The sequence below is a fragment of the Dipodomys merriami genome, unplaced genomic scaffold (genome assembly GCF_024711535.1).
Source record: "Dipodomys merriami isolate MVZ:Mamm:240054 unplaced genomic scaffold, mDipMer1.0.p SCAF_34, whole genome shotgun sequence".
NCBI lineage: Eukaryota > Metazoa > Chordata > Mammalia > Rodentia > Heteromyidae > Dipodomys > Dipodomys merriami.
Genome location: NW_027204937.1, coordinates 14,260,217 through 14,273,043, shown reverse-complemented (window position 1 = coordinate 14,273,043; position 12,827 = coordinate 14,260,217). Strand labels below are relative to the sequence as shown.

The 12,827-nt window shown below is 45.3% G+C and overlaps 1 protein-coding gene across 6 annotated transcripts in view; it reads left to right on the top strand.

Moving 5' to 3' along the window:
• The window catches only part of LOC138803431 (CMP-N-acetylneuraminate-beta-1,4-galactoside alpha-2,3-sialyltransferase), a 179,641-nt gene that overhangs the window by 142,813 nt on the left and 24,001 nt on the right, over nucleotides 1–12,827 (top strand). For all 6 annotated transcript variants that reach the window (XM_069987433.1, XM_069987432.1, XM_069987428.1 and 3 more), the window contains 2 exons: nucleotides 9,135–9,229; nucleotides 12,198–12,261. In XM_069987433.1, the coding sequence (XP_069843534.1) occupies nucleotides 9,135–9,229; nucleotides 12,198–12,261 (159 nt within the window). The remainder of the gene's footprint in view (nucleotides 1–9,134; nucleotides 9,230–12,197; nucleotides 12,262–12,827) is intronic.

The following is a 12,827-nucleotide window of genomic DNA, read 5'->3' as shown; positions in this document are numbered from 1 at the left end:
AGAGGGGCAATAGCTGGCAGCATTTCACTCCTAGGGAGGGGTGGGAGCAGCTGTAAACAGTGGTGACTGCTAGAAGCCTGGCCCCTTGAATCAGTGACTAGCTGCACAGCTACTCCCAGACTTCTGCAGGTCAGCAGGAATTCAGCCTGGATTGTACCTGAAAGGTGTACATTGTGAGGGCTGTCACCCCAAGCTGCTTCCCCCTTTTGCAGCTCCTACACTTTTACCCAGCACCTGCTATGTACTCAACTGTGTGCCAAGGATGCTACGCAGTCTGAGGGGGAGCCAGGCAATGACATTAGAATGTGGTAAGTGCTAAGAGCATGGTGCACCCAGAGAACAGCATTGCCTAGGAGGGGTTGGACAACTGGATGGGAAGATGTTGCTGGAATCAGGTCTTACAGATTAGCAGAAGCTCATTGCATTAATGAGAAGGGGAAGAGAATCCCACGTAATGTGAACTGTGGTAAGAATATATAAAGGTGGTAAGAGCCTAGCTAATGTTAGAAACTATAAGTAGTTGGATAAACTAGAGTCTAGGAAAGGGAGGGTAAGGGGGGTACTGGGGATGGGAAAGCATGCAGAAGCCAGATCACAAGGCCATGTAAACCAAATGGAAAAGCTTAAAAGTCATTCTCTAGGGAGCAGAAATCCATATGGAACTAAGTTAAGCAGAAAGGAAATGGCGTTAGTTTACATAACTAAGCTCTGGAGTTAAACTTTCAGACCCACCTGCATCTTTCTCCCTGTAGCTTAGCTCTACTTTCCTCTGAATCTGGTCATCCTGCACACAGGTTTGTCCATGTAGCTGCAGCAGCTGGCTCCAACACTCCTTAGCCTGGAGCTGGCAAGCTGTGTCTCTGTCACAGCTACTCAGTTCCACAGTTGTGGCATGAAAGCATCCATTGATGAATAGGTATGGCTGTGTTCCACCAAAACTTAGTTTACCTAACCCCAGATCTAGACATTATAGCTCATTCTCTAAAAGAAGATAGACTTTACATCCCTCAGTATCTCAATATGAAATATCACCAGGTACCAGTGGCTTACACCTATAATCCTAACTACTCAGGAGGCTGAGATTTGAGGATCACCATTCAAAGGCAGGAAAGTCCATGAGACTTATCTCCAGTTAACCACCAGAAGAGGCACTGTGGCTCAAAGTGATAGAGCACCAGGCTTGAACAAAAAAGCTTAGAGATGGTACCCAAGCCCTGAGTTCAAGCCCCACAGCCCAGAAATAAGAAATCTCAGAGAAGGCTTCCATGCATCCTTCTTAGGTCATGTCCCCATTCTTGAGCCACTTAGTGAGGAGTGGAGTCTGCTCATTGGTTAGCCAAGGACATGTGGCTCCATCCCAAAAGAAGGAGAGCTGTCAACTGAACTAAGACCATCTGGAATGAAAAGCAGAATACCATTATAGCAGAAAGGGAAATAAATGCAGACATTCAGTGCAAGGCACTAGCAAAGAAAGTATGAACTGAGTACTTGAAATAACCAATGATTATCCATCTTGAAACTGATCCTGACACAGCTTCATTGTACTAGGCTAGTCCTGCAGTGTTGATGAACATTCTGCCCAGCCTTTCTCTCTGTGTGGTATTTGCACCCCAGCTGCTTTGTTGCTGCTTTGTCTCTAGCCCTTTCATTCCTTCCTCACACACTGTCCCACCTGCCTGGATGAAACTAGAGGACAGAGTCCCTGGGAGCAGAGCCTAGGCTGCAGCTCTTTACTATTGATGGACACTACTTTATGCTGGCTTGCTTCCAGTGTCTCTCCTCACCTTCAGTCATGACTACTGTGATGGTTAATCTTAATTATCAATCTCATTGGCTTGAGAAGTGCCTAGGAGACGAGTAGTGTTCCCAGAGATGGTAAGATCATAAGAAGTTTGTCCTAAGGAGTGAATTAATCTCTTGATGGATTCATAATATGATAACATTATTGTGAGGTTCTGATAAATAGGAAGTAGGTGTAGGTGGAGAAAGTAGATAACTCAGATTTGTTTTGGGGGGCTGTGTCTTTCCCTGGTGCCTTCCTGTATTCTGTATCCCATGTTTTGCCAAACCCTCCCCATAATGATCAACTGAATCCTCTGAAATCATGGGCTAAAATAATTCCTTCCTCAAATTGTTTCTGTCAGGCATTTGTTCACAGCAAGAATAAAGTAACTAATAGCATTGGTCTGGCTCCCTTCCATGTGGCACTTATCTATACTACTCTGCTGCTCAACTACCCTCCCCAGCATTCTCCACCAGCTCACAGTTGCTGTCTTTCTTTCTTTTTTTTTTTTTTTGGTCCAGTTATGGGGCCTGAACTCTGGGCCTGGGTGCTGTCCCTCACCTCTTCAGCTCAAGGCTAGCGCTCTTCCATTTGAGCCACAACGCCACTTCCGGCTTTTTCCTTTTTGCTTATGTGGTGCTGAGGAATCGAACCCAGGGCCTCAGGCATGCAAGGCAAGCACTGTACCACTGAGTCACCTTCCCAGCCCCACAGTTGCTGTCTTTCAAACCCCAGCTCACCTTTTTTTTTGGGGGGGGGAGAGGGCTGAACTCTGGGCCTGGACGCTGTCCCTCAGCTCTTCAGCTCAGGACAAGCGTTCTACCACTTGCGCCACAGCACTACTTCCAGTTTTTTCTGCTTATGTGGTGCTGAAGAATCGAACCCAGGGCCTCATGCATGCAAATCAAGCGCTCTACCACTGAGCCACCTTCCCAGCCCCCAAGTTCACCTTTGTCATCATTTCCTTCAAGAACTCTTTCCTCTATACCCAGAAATCTTTCCTCTATATTCTATTATACCTTGATACTCAAATTCCATTCTGAAGTGTAGGCTGTTGAGATGTATTTCCATATAATTATTTCCTATCTCTACCATTAACTTGTTGAGAGAGGAACCAGGGCTAATTGATCTTTAGGTTCCCAGCCAGCACTTAGCACAGAACCTTGCACTGTGTGGACAAGCATTTGTTGGACAGCACTACATTTCCTAGCTCAAGCCTCACATAAGATATGAGGCAGGAGCTTCCTGTACGTGTGTAGAATAGTCCTTGTGAGTTGGTACTTTTAACCTCTCTGCTTCCCCTTTAAGGATATGCGCGTCTATTCTAAGACCTAAGCATCTTTTCTCCTTAGACTCTTGCTTTCCCATGCTCCAGACAGGTGCTTAGTGAGAAGAATGATAGCAGAGGATATGCCTGACAAGATATTTAGAAAGTGTTTGTCTTCCTTGCTTCGACAAATACCAAGGCCTGGGGCTGGGAAGGTGGCTCAGTGGTAAAGTGCTTGTCTCGCATGCATGGGGCCCTGGGTTCGATTCCTCAGCACCATATAAGCAGAAAAAGCCGGAAGTGGTACTGTGGCTCAAGGGGTAGAGTGCTATCCTTGGGCTGAAGAGCTGAGGGACAGCGCCCAGGCCCAGAGTTCAGGCCCCATGGCCGACAAAAAAACAAAGAATTGAAAGACAAATACCAAGGCCTTTATAGTGGGCTGCAACAGTTAGATCTCAAGCAAAACAGGTAGATTCTAAAGACCTGTGAGTCACCATTTCCCAGAGCAGGTTCTGTAGGGTTTGACTTTTACCTCATTGGGTGACTATTACTCTGACTGGGAAGTCAGAAGGAAGGTAACTTGGAGAAGATGTATAGTATATGTATCTTCTGACAGACTGATATGCCACTCCTGGGCTCTGCCTTCCATTTTCCTCCTTGGCCGCTTCACCTCACATTTATAGGAAGAAGTTGCTAGAAAGCTGGCCATCAAAAGACGTATACAACTGAACTTGACTGTTGACTTAATCCAGCTGACCATACCTGGAGGTATCTTTTCTAACTGAGTAGAAAGGAGCTAGAAGGGAAGTCTCTCCCCTGGGTTTGCTGGTGCTCACACATACCACTCCCCACTCATAACAGGTTCCAGTGGACTTTCCACCTGGTCTCAGGCTTGGTGTTCAAAATGTCCTTCAAGAATGTTTTAGGTGGATGAGCAGAGCTGGTACATTGACAATCTTTACTTTGCCTCAGCCACAGTATTGAGCAGTAGATGATCTAGGGGATCCCTTAGAAGGGTCCCAGATTGCCCTTCCTGGATGGTCAGACTAACCCCTATCCCTAGTTATCATCCTGTCTTTGTTTGTGGGGACTCCTGAGGCACTGAAGTCAGATCCACCCTCAGCATGCATTCTCCCTGGGCCCTGTCCCTAAACTAATTGGCTCTGGGATCAGGGAAAAAAGACAAGTCTCCTACCCCTGAGCTTTCTCACGCACTCATACACACCCTGCTGAAACCTGATCCTCAGGCTGCCTCGCGTGCTGGGATGCTGGGGCCATGGCAGGGCTGGCAGGCTGGGGCCTGTCTAGTGGAGCCTACCCCACCCTGCACTGCTACCCACTAGGCCAGGGCAAGCAGGTCAGGTATCTCATGCCCTGCTTGTCTGACCAGTCATTCTGCACTTTAAGGATTATTACCACCTTGGTCAGTCTCCCTGCTGGCACATTGCTATGGATAGTAGCCCCTAGATTTTGTTCTAAGTGTGGTATGAAATTGTGCCAGGCCACCTGCAGAATTAACACAAGCACATTATCTTCACCATCATCTGCCCCAACACTTCCTATTGTTTGTGGTCCCCTGCTCAGCTTCCAAGGCCCTAAGCTACCTCACAGGGTCTGAATAAAATGTAATAGGAGGTCTAGAAGAATACAGGACTACTTGGAAGCTCAAGGGAAGGGTTTCTAGAGGAACTAGCATTTAAGCTTAAGGGAACAAGGACAAAATTTTCCAGGCAAATAAAAAAGGGTGGAGGACTAGAGCAGGAACATGTACTTAATACATAAAAAGCTTCAAAAAGCCAGGCGCCAGTCACACCTGTAATCCTAACTACTCAGGAGGCTGAGATCTGAGGATCTTGCTTCAAAGCCAGCCTGGGCAGGAAAGTCTGTGAGGCTCTTATTTCCAGTAAACCACCAGAAAACCAGAAGTGGAGCTGTAGCTCAAGTGGTAGAGTGCTTGCCTTGAGCTAAGGAGTTGAGGGACAGTGCCCAGGCCCAGAGTTCAAGCCCTACAACTGACAAAAATAAAAATAAAAAAATAAAAAAGGAGTCAAAAAGCTGGATGCTGGTGGCTACCTCCTGGTAGCTACTCAGGAGGCTGAGATCTGAGGATCATGGTTTGAAGCCAGCAGGAGGAAAGTTTGTGAAACTCTTATCTCCAATTAAACACCAGAAAACTGGAAGTGGTGCTGTGGCTCAAAGTGCTAGAGTACTAGCCTTGAGCAATAAGAGCTCAAGAACAGCACCCAGGCCCTGAGTTCAAGCCTATGACTGACCAAAAACAACACACAGCAAATGAAGCTTCCAGATTATGCTAAAAAGAAATGCAAGCCTGGCACCAGTGGTTCATGCCTATGATCCTAGCTGCTCAAGCGGCTGTAATATGAGGATCATGGTTCAAAGCTAGCCTAGGCAAGAAAGTCTGTGAGACTTTCCAGTAAACTGCAACAACAACAAACCAAAAGTGGAGCTGTGGCTCAAGTGTAGAATGTGAATAGTTCTGAGTGGGGGAAGAAAAGCTTAGGGACAACACCCAAGCCCTGAGTCCAAGCCCCAGGTAGGAAGGAAGGGAAGGGAAGGAAAGAAATAGTCAAGTGTAGTGGTACAGACCTGCAGTCCCAGCACTATGGTGGCTGATGCAAGAAGATCTTAGTTTGAGCCCAATAAACCACTCGAAAACTGGAAGTGGCGCTGTAGCTCAAGAGGTAGAGCATTCGCCTTGAGCTGAAGAGCACAGGGACGCCCAAGCCCAGAGTTCAAGCCCCACAACTGACAAAAAAAAAAAAGCTGAGAGCTGAGTGCTAGTGGCATACACTAATCCTAGTTACTTAGAAGGCTGAAATCTAAGGACCATGGTTCAAAGTCAGCCTGGGCAGGAAAGTACCTAAGACTTTTCTCTCCAATAAATGACTCAAAAAAAATAAAAATAAAAACAAAAAACAGCTGGAGCTGTGGCTGAAGTGGTAGAGTGCTAGCCTTGAGCAAAAGAAGATCAGGGAGGCTGGGAAGGTGGCTCAGTGGTAGAACGCTTGCCTTACATGCATGAAGCCCTGAGTTCGATTCCTCAGCACCACATAAGCAAAAAGAAAAAAGCCAGAAGTGGCGCTGTGGCTCAAGTGGTAGAGCGTTAGCCTTGAGCTAAAGAGCTGAGGGATAGCGCCCAGGCCCAGAGTTCAGGTCCCATGACCGGACCCCCCCCCAAAAAAAAAAAAAGATCAGGGATAGTGCCCAGACCCTGAGTTCAAGCCCAAGGACCAACACACACACACACACACACACACACACACTCTCTCTCTCACACTCACACTCACACTCACACAGAAAGGATGGAAAAAAGAGTATCATTTACAAAGAGGTGCAGTCACCCAGCAGGAAGAAATGCTAAGGAGAGCTGGCTCAGCCTTTCAAGGAATAAAAAGAGGCTAAAAATGAGCATCCAAAGTACACAGGCCCAATAAAAGAATGAAATGAAATGGCAAGTGTTTGAGAACATCATAAAAGTAAAAAAGGAATAAATTACACCAAACAGATTTTTAAGAGACCTTATCAGGCCCTTTTGATATATGCTGCCATGATCTGTCCTGTGAACTGTTCTAAACCATTACTAATATGGCAACTCCTGCTCCTTTTGGTTATAATTACATTTGTCTCTTGTTTTACTTTTTTTTGGAGGGATGATTCATAACACATTACCAGTAGTTTCCAGTTTTTGTTGTTGAACCTAGTCTCTGTATATTAAGAGAAAGTCATTCGGTAAAGCAGTCTAGAAAATAATATAGGAAAAGGAAAGATGTCAATTTGGATAGATGTGAAAAGGATAATTATCTCTGTGTTGTAGGATTCTGGTTGTTTGTATGTACATATTTGCCTGCATTTTTCCAAAATTAACATAGTACAGATTACAAAATGTTTTTAAAAGAACCATTTAATATAATGAACTTTTTAATAATCTGGAAAAGAGGAGATGAGAAAAGAAAAGGGGAAAAAAGACATGTTAAGATTGTTTGGCAAGATCTGAAGAGCTTTTATTAGCATATAACATCCAGTACATATTGAGAAGCAGATAAAATCCTGACTCAGAAACTTTACATAAATTTTCTAAATTCAGTCCTAACACAGAAGAGTAGTTTTAATTCAGGAATATGTCCAAAGACCTGTTCCCTTTGATGTCACTCATAAACCTTGGCCAAGATCCTCAGTGTGTCTGGAAAAGCCTCAGGCATATTAATTCAAGGCCTAAGAAATAGGCATTGTCCTTGTGTACCAGAGAACAGCAGCAACTCAGTTGGTGGGATCCCTTATTCTAAAGGAAAGCCTTTGTGCAGGAGGAGTGGCCTCAGGGCTGAGTGTTAGCATCTTCCTAGCCAAAATGTGATAGGGGAGGGAGCCTGTCAGAGTCTCTAATATACAAGATCTCTAAATGATTTCTGATCTTATTTCTCCTGGGATAGCATAATGGATTCCTGATGATAGAGATAAGAAATGGATTATACTATATGGTTTGTGGTTATACCATGTTTGGAGAGGTAAATTCTAGCTGCTGGGTCTGGACCCAGAAGCTTCTTTCTTGTAGCCTCCTGCTATTCAGTGGACTGAATTAGATTGGGTTTGAAACAGAAAGTGCCCCTGAGGACTAAGTTTCCACACAGTCTTTTTTTTTTTTTTTTTTTTTTTTGGTCGGTCATGGAGCTTGAATTCTGGGCCTGGGTACTGTCCCTGAGCTCTTCAGCTTAAGGCTAGCACGCTACCACTTGAGCCACAGTGCCACTTCTGGTTTTCTGGTGGCTCACTGGAGACAAGAGTCTCATGGACTTTCCTGCCCAGGCTGGCTTTGAACCATGATCCTCAAATCTCAGCCTCCTGAGTAGCTGGGATTACAGGCATGAGCCATCAGCACCTAGCCACACAGTCATTCTTTGCCAGAAAGACCTTCAGCCTCTGGCTGCTCTGGCTACAAAGTCAAAGGGACCTTGAGGATAAGAGGGGTGCAAGGCAGCTAGAATCGTCGGTGCTTCCTACAGCCACAGACCCTGGCTATACCCTCATACCCTAAAGACCTGTCATGCAGTGGGACTGAGGGAGACTGAAAGAAACTGGTGTACCATGAGTGAGATGTGCAGGCCTCCTAGCACATAGAAAGTGACTCAAACTGGCCATCTTCTATGCCTCTAGTGCCATAGAAAGGATACCATATTCTCTGTAAACTTGTGTTCCTGGAGCATTTTTGAAAAGATTTGAGACCTCCTGGAGCATTTTTGAAAAGATTTGAGACCTCCTGTACCTTCTTTGCCTACTGCCTTACTTTTTCTTGTATCCCTCTCAAGTATCCTGTCTTCCCAAACCTGCAGCCTACCCTGTCCAAGAACAGTGACACTTGTTTTTCCTTAGTCCCCACTCACCATCACTTCACCCTTCTCTCTCCTCTTTCCTGCCCACCTCTCCTCCAGGCCAAAAGGAACCCTTCCCCCTTGAACTTTTTCAGATCTTCCCCCACCACTACAGGAACTTAAGGCCTCTCTTTCCTTTTTCTACCAACAAATGCAACATGGTTATTGCTGGTCTGATCGCTCCCCTCAATCCTGCATCCTAAGACTAGCTTTTACTTTTTCTCTACCAGACTTCTGTAGCTTTGCCTTGCTTTGCCATCTCAGCATGAATTCATCCCTTCCTCACCCTGGGTGGTCCACTCCAGAATCCTCTCCAAAATGCTGTCTTACTACACTGGCTATATTTTTGGATAGTTTTGTTTCACAGGACAGTGTGAATCCCTGTGTTCCCAGATGACAGGAACAGAGTGGGTAGCAGTGACTGCAGATGGATGCATGGATAAGCTTCCAGAGAGCTTCCAGCTCCGAGACATTAATATCCTTGCCCCTTCGCTCTTTACTGATGGCCAAATAAAGACTGGCCAGGCCTGCTCCCTTAGACTCAAGTTCCAGTCAACAAGATCAGCAGCTACTCCATGAACAGGCAGGCTGGGGTAGTAAGAATGTGCTGGAATGTGGAGGGTGGCTTCCACAGGACCATCACCAAGACAATGCACAGAAAAGCCATCCAGTACCCAGCCTATGTGTTGTTGTATTCCAGGTTCTCCAAGCCAGCACCCATGTTCCTAGATGACTCCTTTCGAAAGTGGGCTAGGATCCGGGAGTTTGTGCCACCTTTTGGGATCAAAGGTCAAGGTATGTTGTGAACCATGACCCACATTAACATCTCATTCCCCAAATTATGTTCCTAAATTTCAGAACTGTCCTATATCTTAAGAAGTCCTAATTCTGGAGACTTTTGACACCCACCTACTCTTTCTCTTCCCCATTCTTGCTTTTGTCTTGATTAATGAACCAGAGCCCATCACTTGCCAGGACTGGGTCCACAGCAGTGACAAAGACACTTCTCAGAAAATCTCCAATCTAATGAGAGAGCAGACACTCAGGATTCTAGGAGGAAGTAGAGGGAGCCATAAAGTCACAAAAGAGAGGTGCAAAAAGAATGTTTCCAGAGTCAACAAAGGCGGAGGCTACCCTTCAGAAATACCCTTCTACTCTTCTATCATCCCTACCTGATCCCTTTTATCCTAACCTAACCTCCTAACTTAGCCTCTCCTCTAATACCCTCCTGGTCATGGAGCTTCAACTCAGGGTCTTCACACTGTCCCTTAGCTTTTTCTGCTCAAGGCTAGCACTCTACCACTTGAGCCACAGCTCCATTTCCAGGTTTTTTTAAATTTTACTTTATTGTAAAGATGCTGTTCAGAAAGGGGTTACAGTTACATGCGTAAGGCAATGAGTACATTTCTTGAAGAACATTGTTACTTCTTCCCGTGTTCTCCCACTATCCCTTCCCTCCCCTCCAGATTTGTGGTTGGTTAATTGGAGATAAGTCTCACAGACTTCCTACCTAAGCTGGATTTGAACCGGATCCTCAGCTCTCAGCCTCCTGAGTGGCTATGATTATAGGTGTGAGCCATTGGTGCCCAGTTCTAATTTTTATCACGTCCACTGCTAACCTGGACATTCAGACGCTTCCCTCTGCCCTTAGGGAGTTCTTCCATCTTAAGACTTTTTCAGCCCTTACTGTAACAGTTCTGTTTCTATGTCCAGTTCCTAGGCTGCTTCCTGACCTGGGGGGTGGATAGAGAACTGAGGCTTAAAGGTCAGAGAGGAGATTAGATCCCCTTACTATCTTATTACTAACTGATCTTACACAAGTTGTTTAACCTGTCTTTGCTTTAGTTTCTTTATCACCTAAGTGGGGAAATAGTGCTACTGTGTAAGTTGTGGTCAGAATTAAAATAACTATTAAAGGAATGATAGATAACCATTTGTCTAGGAAACTAAGAATATTTAAGTGCTTCATTCTGCCAGCCTACCCTTCTCTGGAAGGACAGCAAGAATGCTGTTGAGCATAGGCTTTGACTTCAGACCTCCTAAAGAGACATCTGATGAGTTGGGTCATGCCATATGAAGGACTTCCTGGAATACATGTAGCCAACCAACTTACTCTTTTCTCCTGAACCCCCATGCAAGACTCCAACTGCAGACTAAGAATGTGGCTTAGTGGTAGAGTGCTTGCCTAGCATGCATAAAGCCCTGGGTTTGATTCCTCATCCCACATAAATAGAAAAAGCTGGAAGTGGCACTGTGACACAAGTGGTAGAGTGCTACCCTGGAGCAAAAGAAGCTCAGGGACAGTGCTCAGGCCATGAGTTCAAGCCCCAGGACTGGCAAAAAAAAAAAAAAAAAGACTCCAACTGCTCAGCTACAAAGTCTAGGAAAGTCTAATACAGAGACCACTAGAGATGAGAACAACTATTCCTGTATGTCCTTTTTAGGAGGAGTCAAGGGCTTTTCCTGGAAAAAAAAAAAAAAAAAAAAAAAAAAAAGCCCTACCCATATCCTTGATCTTGGCCAATTAATAGTAAATGCTCTATCTTTTTTTTGGGTCAGTTGTGGGGCTTGGGCACTATCCCTCAGCTCTTCAGCTCAAGGCAAGCACTCTACCACTTGAGCCACAGCGCTACTTCCAGTTTTCTGAGTGGTTTACTAGAGATGTCTCTCTGACTTTCCTGCCCAGGCTGGCTTCTGGGATCCTCAGATCTCAACCTCCTGAGTAGCTAGGATTGCAGGTGTGAGCCACAGACGCCCGGCTAAATGCTCTATCTCAAAAGGCAAATGGACATAGATAAAGGAGAGCATCTGTGTTCTTCTGTAAAACCTGTAAGTTATATCTGGAGGCATCTAGTACTGACTATTCCTTACAGGTTGGGTCCTTGTCTTGTTCTCATTCAGTTTCTGAAAAGATCCACCTGTTTTCTCATTTTTCTCATGCATTCATTCACCATTCCAGGACAACTGGGTGTCATTGTTAAAGCCTGGCTCCCAGCAGAAGTATGCTTGTCTTTTTCTCTGCCTACATCTCCTGTGTTAGGGAAAAAGTTAGGGCAATGACCTGGCCCAGCTTGTGGGTCTTTTGGTTTGGTTGTTTGGTTTTTTTTTTTTTTGTCTGTGCTGGTACTAGGGCTTGAACTCAGTGTTTTGTTTTTTTGTTTTGTTTTGTTTGTCGGTTGTGGGGCTTTAACTCTGGGCCTAGGCATTGTCCTTCTGCTCTTCAGCTCAAGGTGAGTACTTTACCACTTGAGCCATAGTGCTACTTCTGGTTTTCTAGTGGTTTATTTGAAATAAGAGTCTCACAGACTTTCCTGCCCAGGCTGGCTTTGAATGGTGATCCTCAGGTCTCAGCCTCCTGAGTAGCTAGGATTACATGGGTGAGCCACTGGCGCTGGCTGTTTTGTGTTCTTGCTCAATTTTTTCACTAATGTCTGCTACTTTACCATTTGAGCCACACTAACAGTTCAGCAGTTTTTAATATTTATTTATTTATTCACTTATTTATTTATTTATTTTTGCTGATTAATTGGAGGTAGAGTCTGTGGACTTTTCTTCATGGGCTGGCTTGAAGGGACATCCTCAGATCTCAGCTTTTTAAGTAGCTACAATTATATCAGTGAGCCACCTATGCCTGGCCAGACTTGTGTTTGGAGCTCCACCCAACTCCACCTCCCCTCTATGCCCAGGACTTGTGTTGCTCTCTAAATAAAATTGTTACAACTTAAATGATCCTCTAACAGTTACCTCCTTCCTCTGTCCATAGACAATCTCATCAAAGCCATCCTGTCAGTCACCAAAGAGTACCGCCTGACTCCTGCCTTGGACAGGTGAGCCACTGCTAACCTCTGTGCCCCTAGTTTCCTGGTATGTGCAAAGATTGAAACCCAGGTGGTTTTCCCTATACTTGGTCAGGTTCTCCAACATGTCTGCGTATGTATATATAGTACACACCCTGAGGAGGAAGAGCAGATAAGTGAAACCACTTCCCAGGATTGGCAGCCCAAAGGCTATAAGCAATTAGCAAGATTTTTTTTTTCTTTTTTTTTTTTGGTCAGTCATGGAGTCTGAACTCTGGGTTTGGGCGCTGTCCCTGAGTTCCTCAGCTCAAGGCTAGTGCTCTACCACTTGAGCCACAGCTCCACTTCCAGCTTTTTCTGCTTATGTGGTGGTGAAGAATCGAACCCAGGGCCTGGTGCATGCAAGGCAAGCATTCTACCACTGAGCCACCTTCCCAGCCTTAGCAAGACATCCTGATCCTCAGATATTAGAAGTTTGAGGATAAGAACTATAGACTCTGGAACTCAGATCAGCCCAGCAATGGGACTGAGGATCTACATGGTAGGCTTTGGTCTAGGAGGTAGTAACAGCTCTTAAGCCAGCTCTAAAGAGGGAA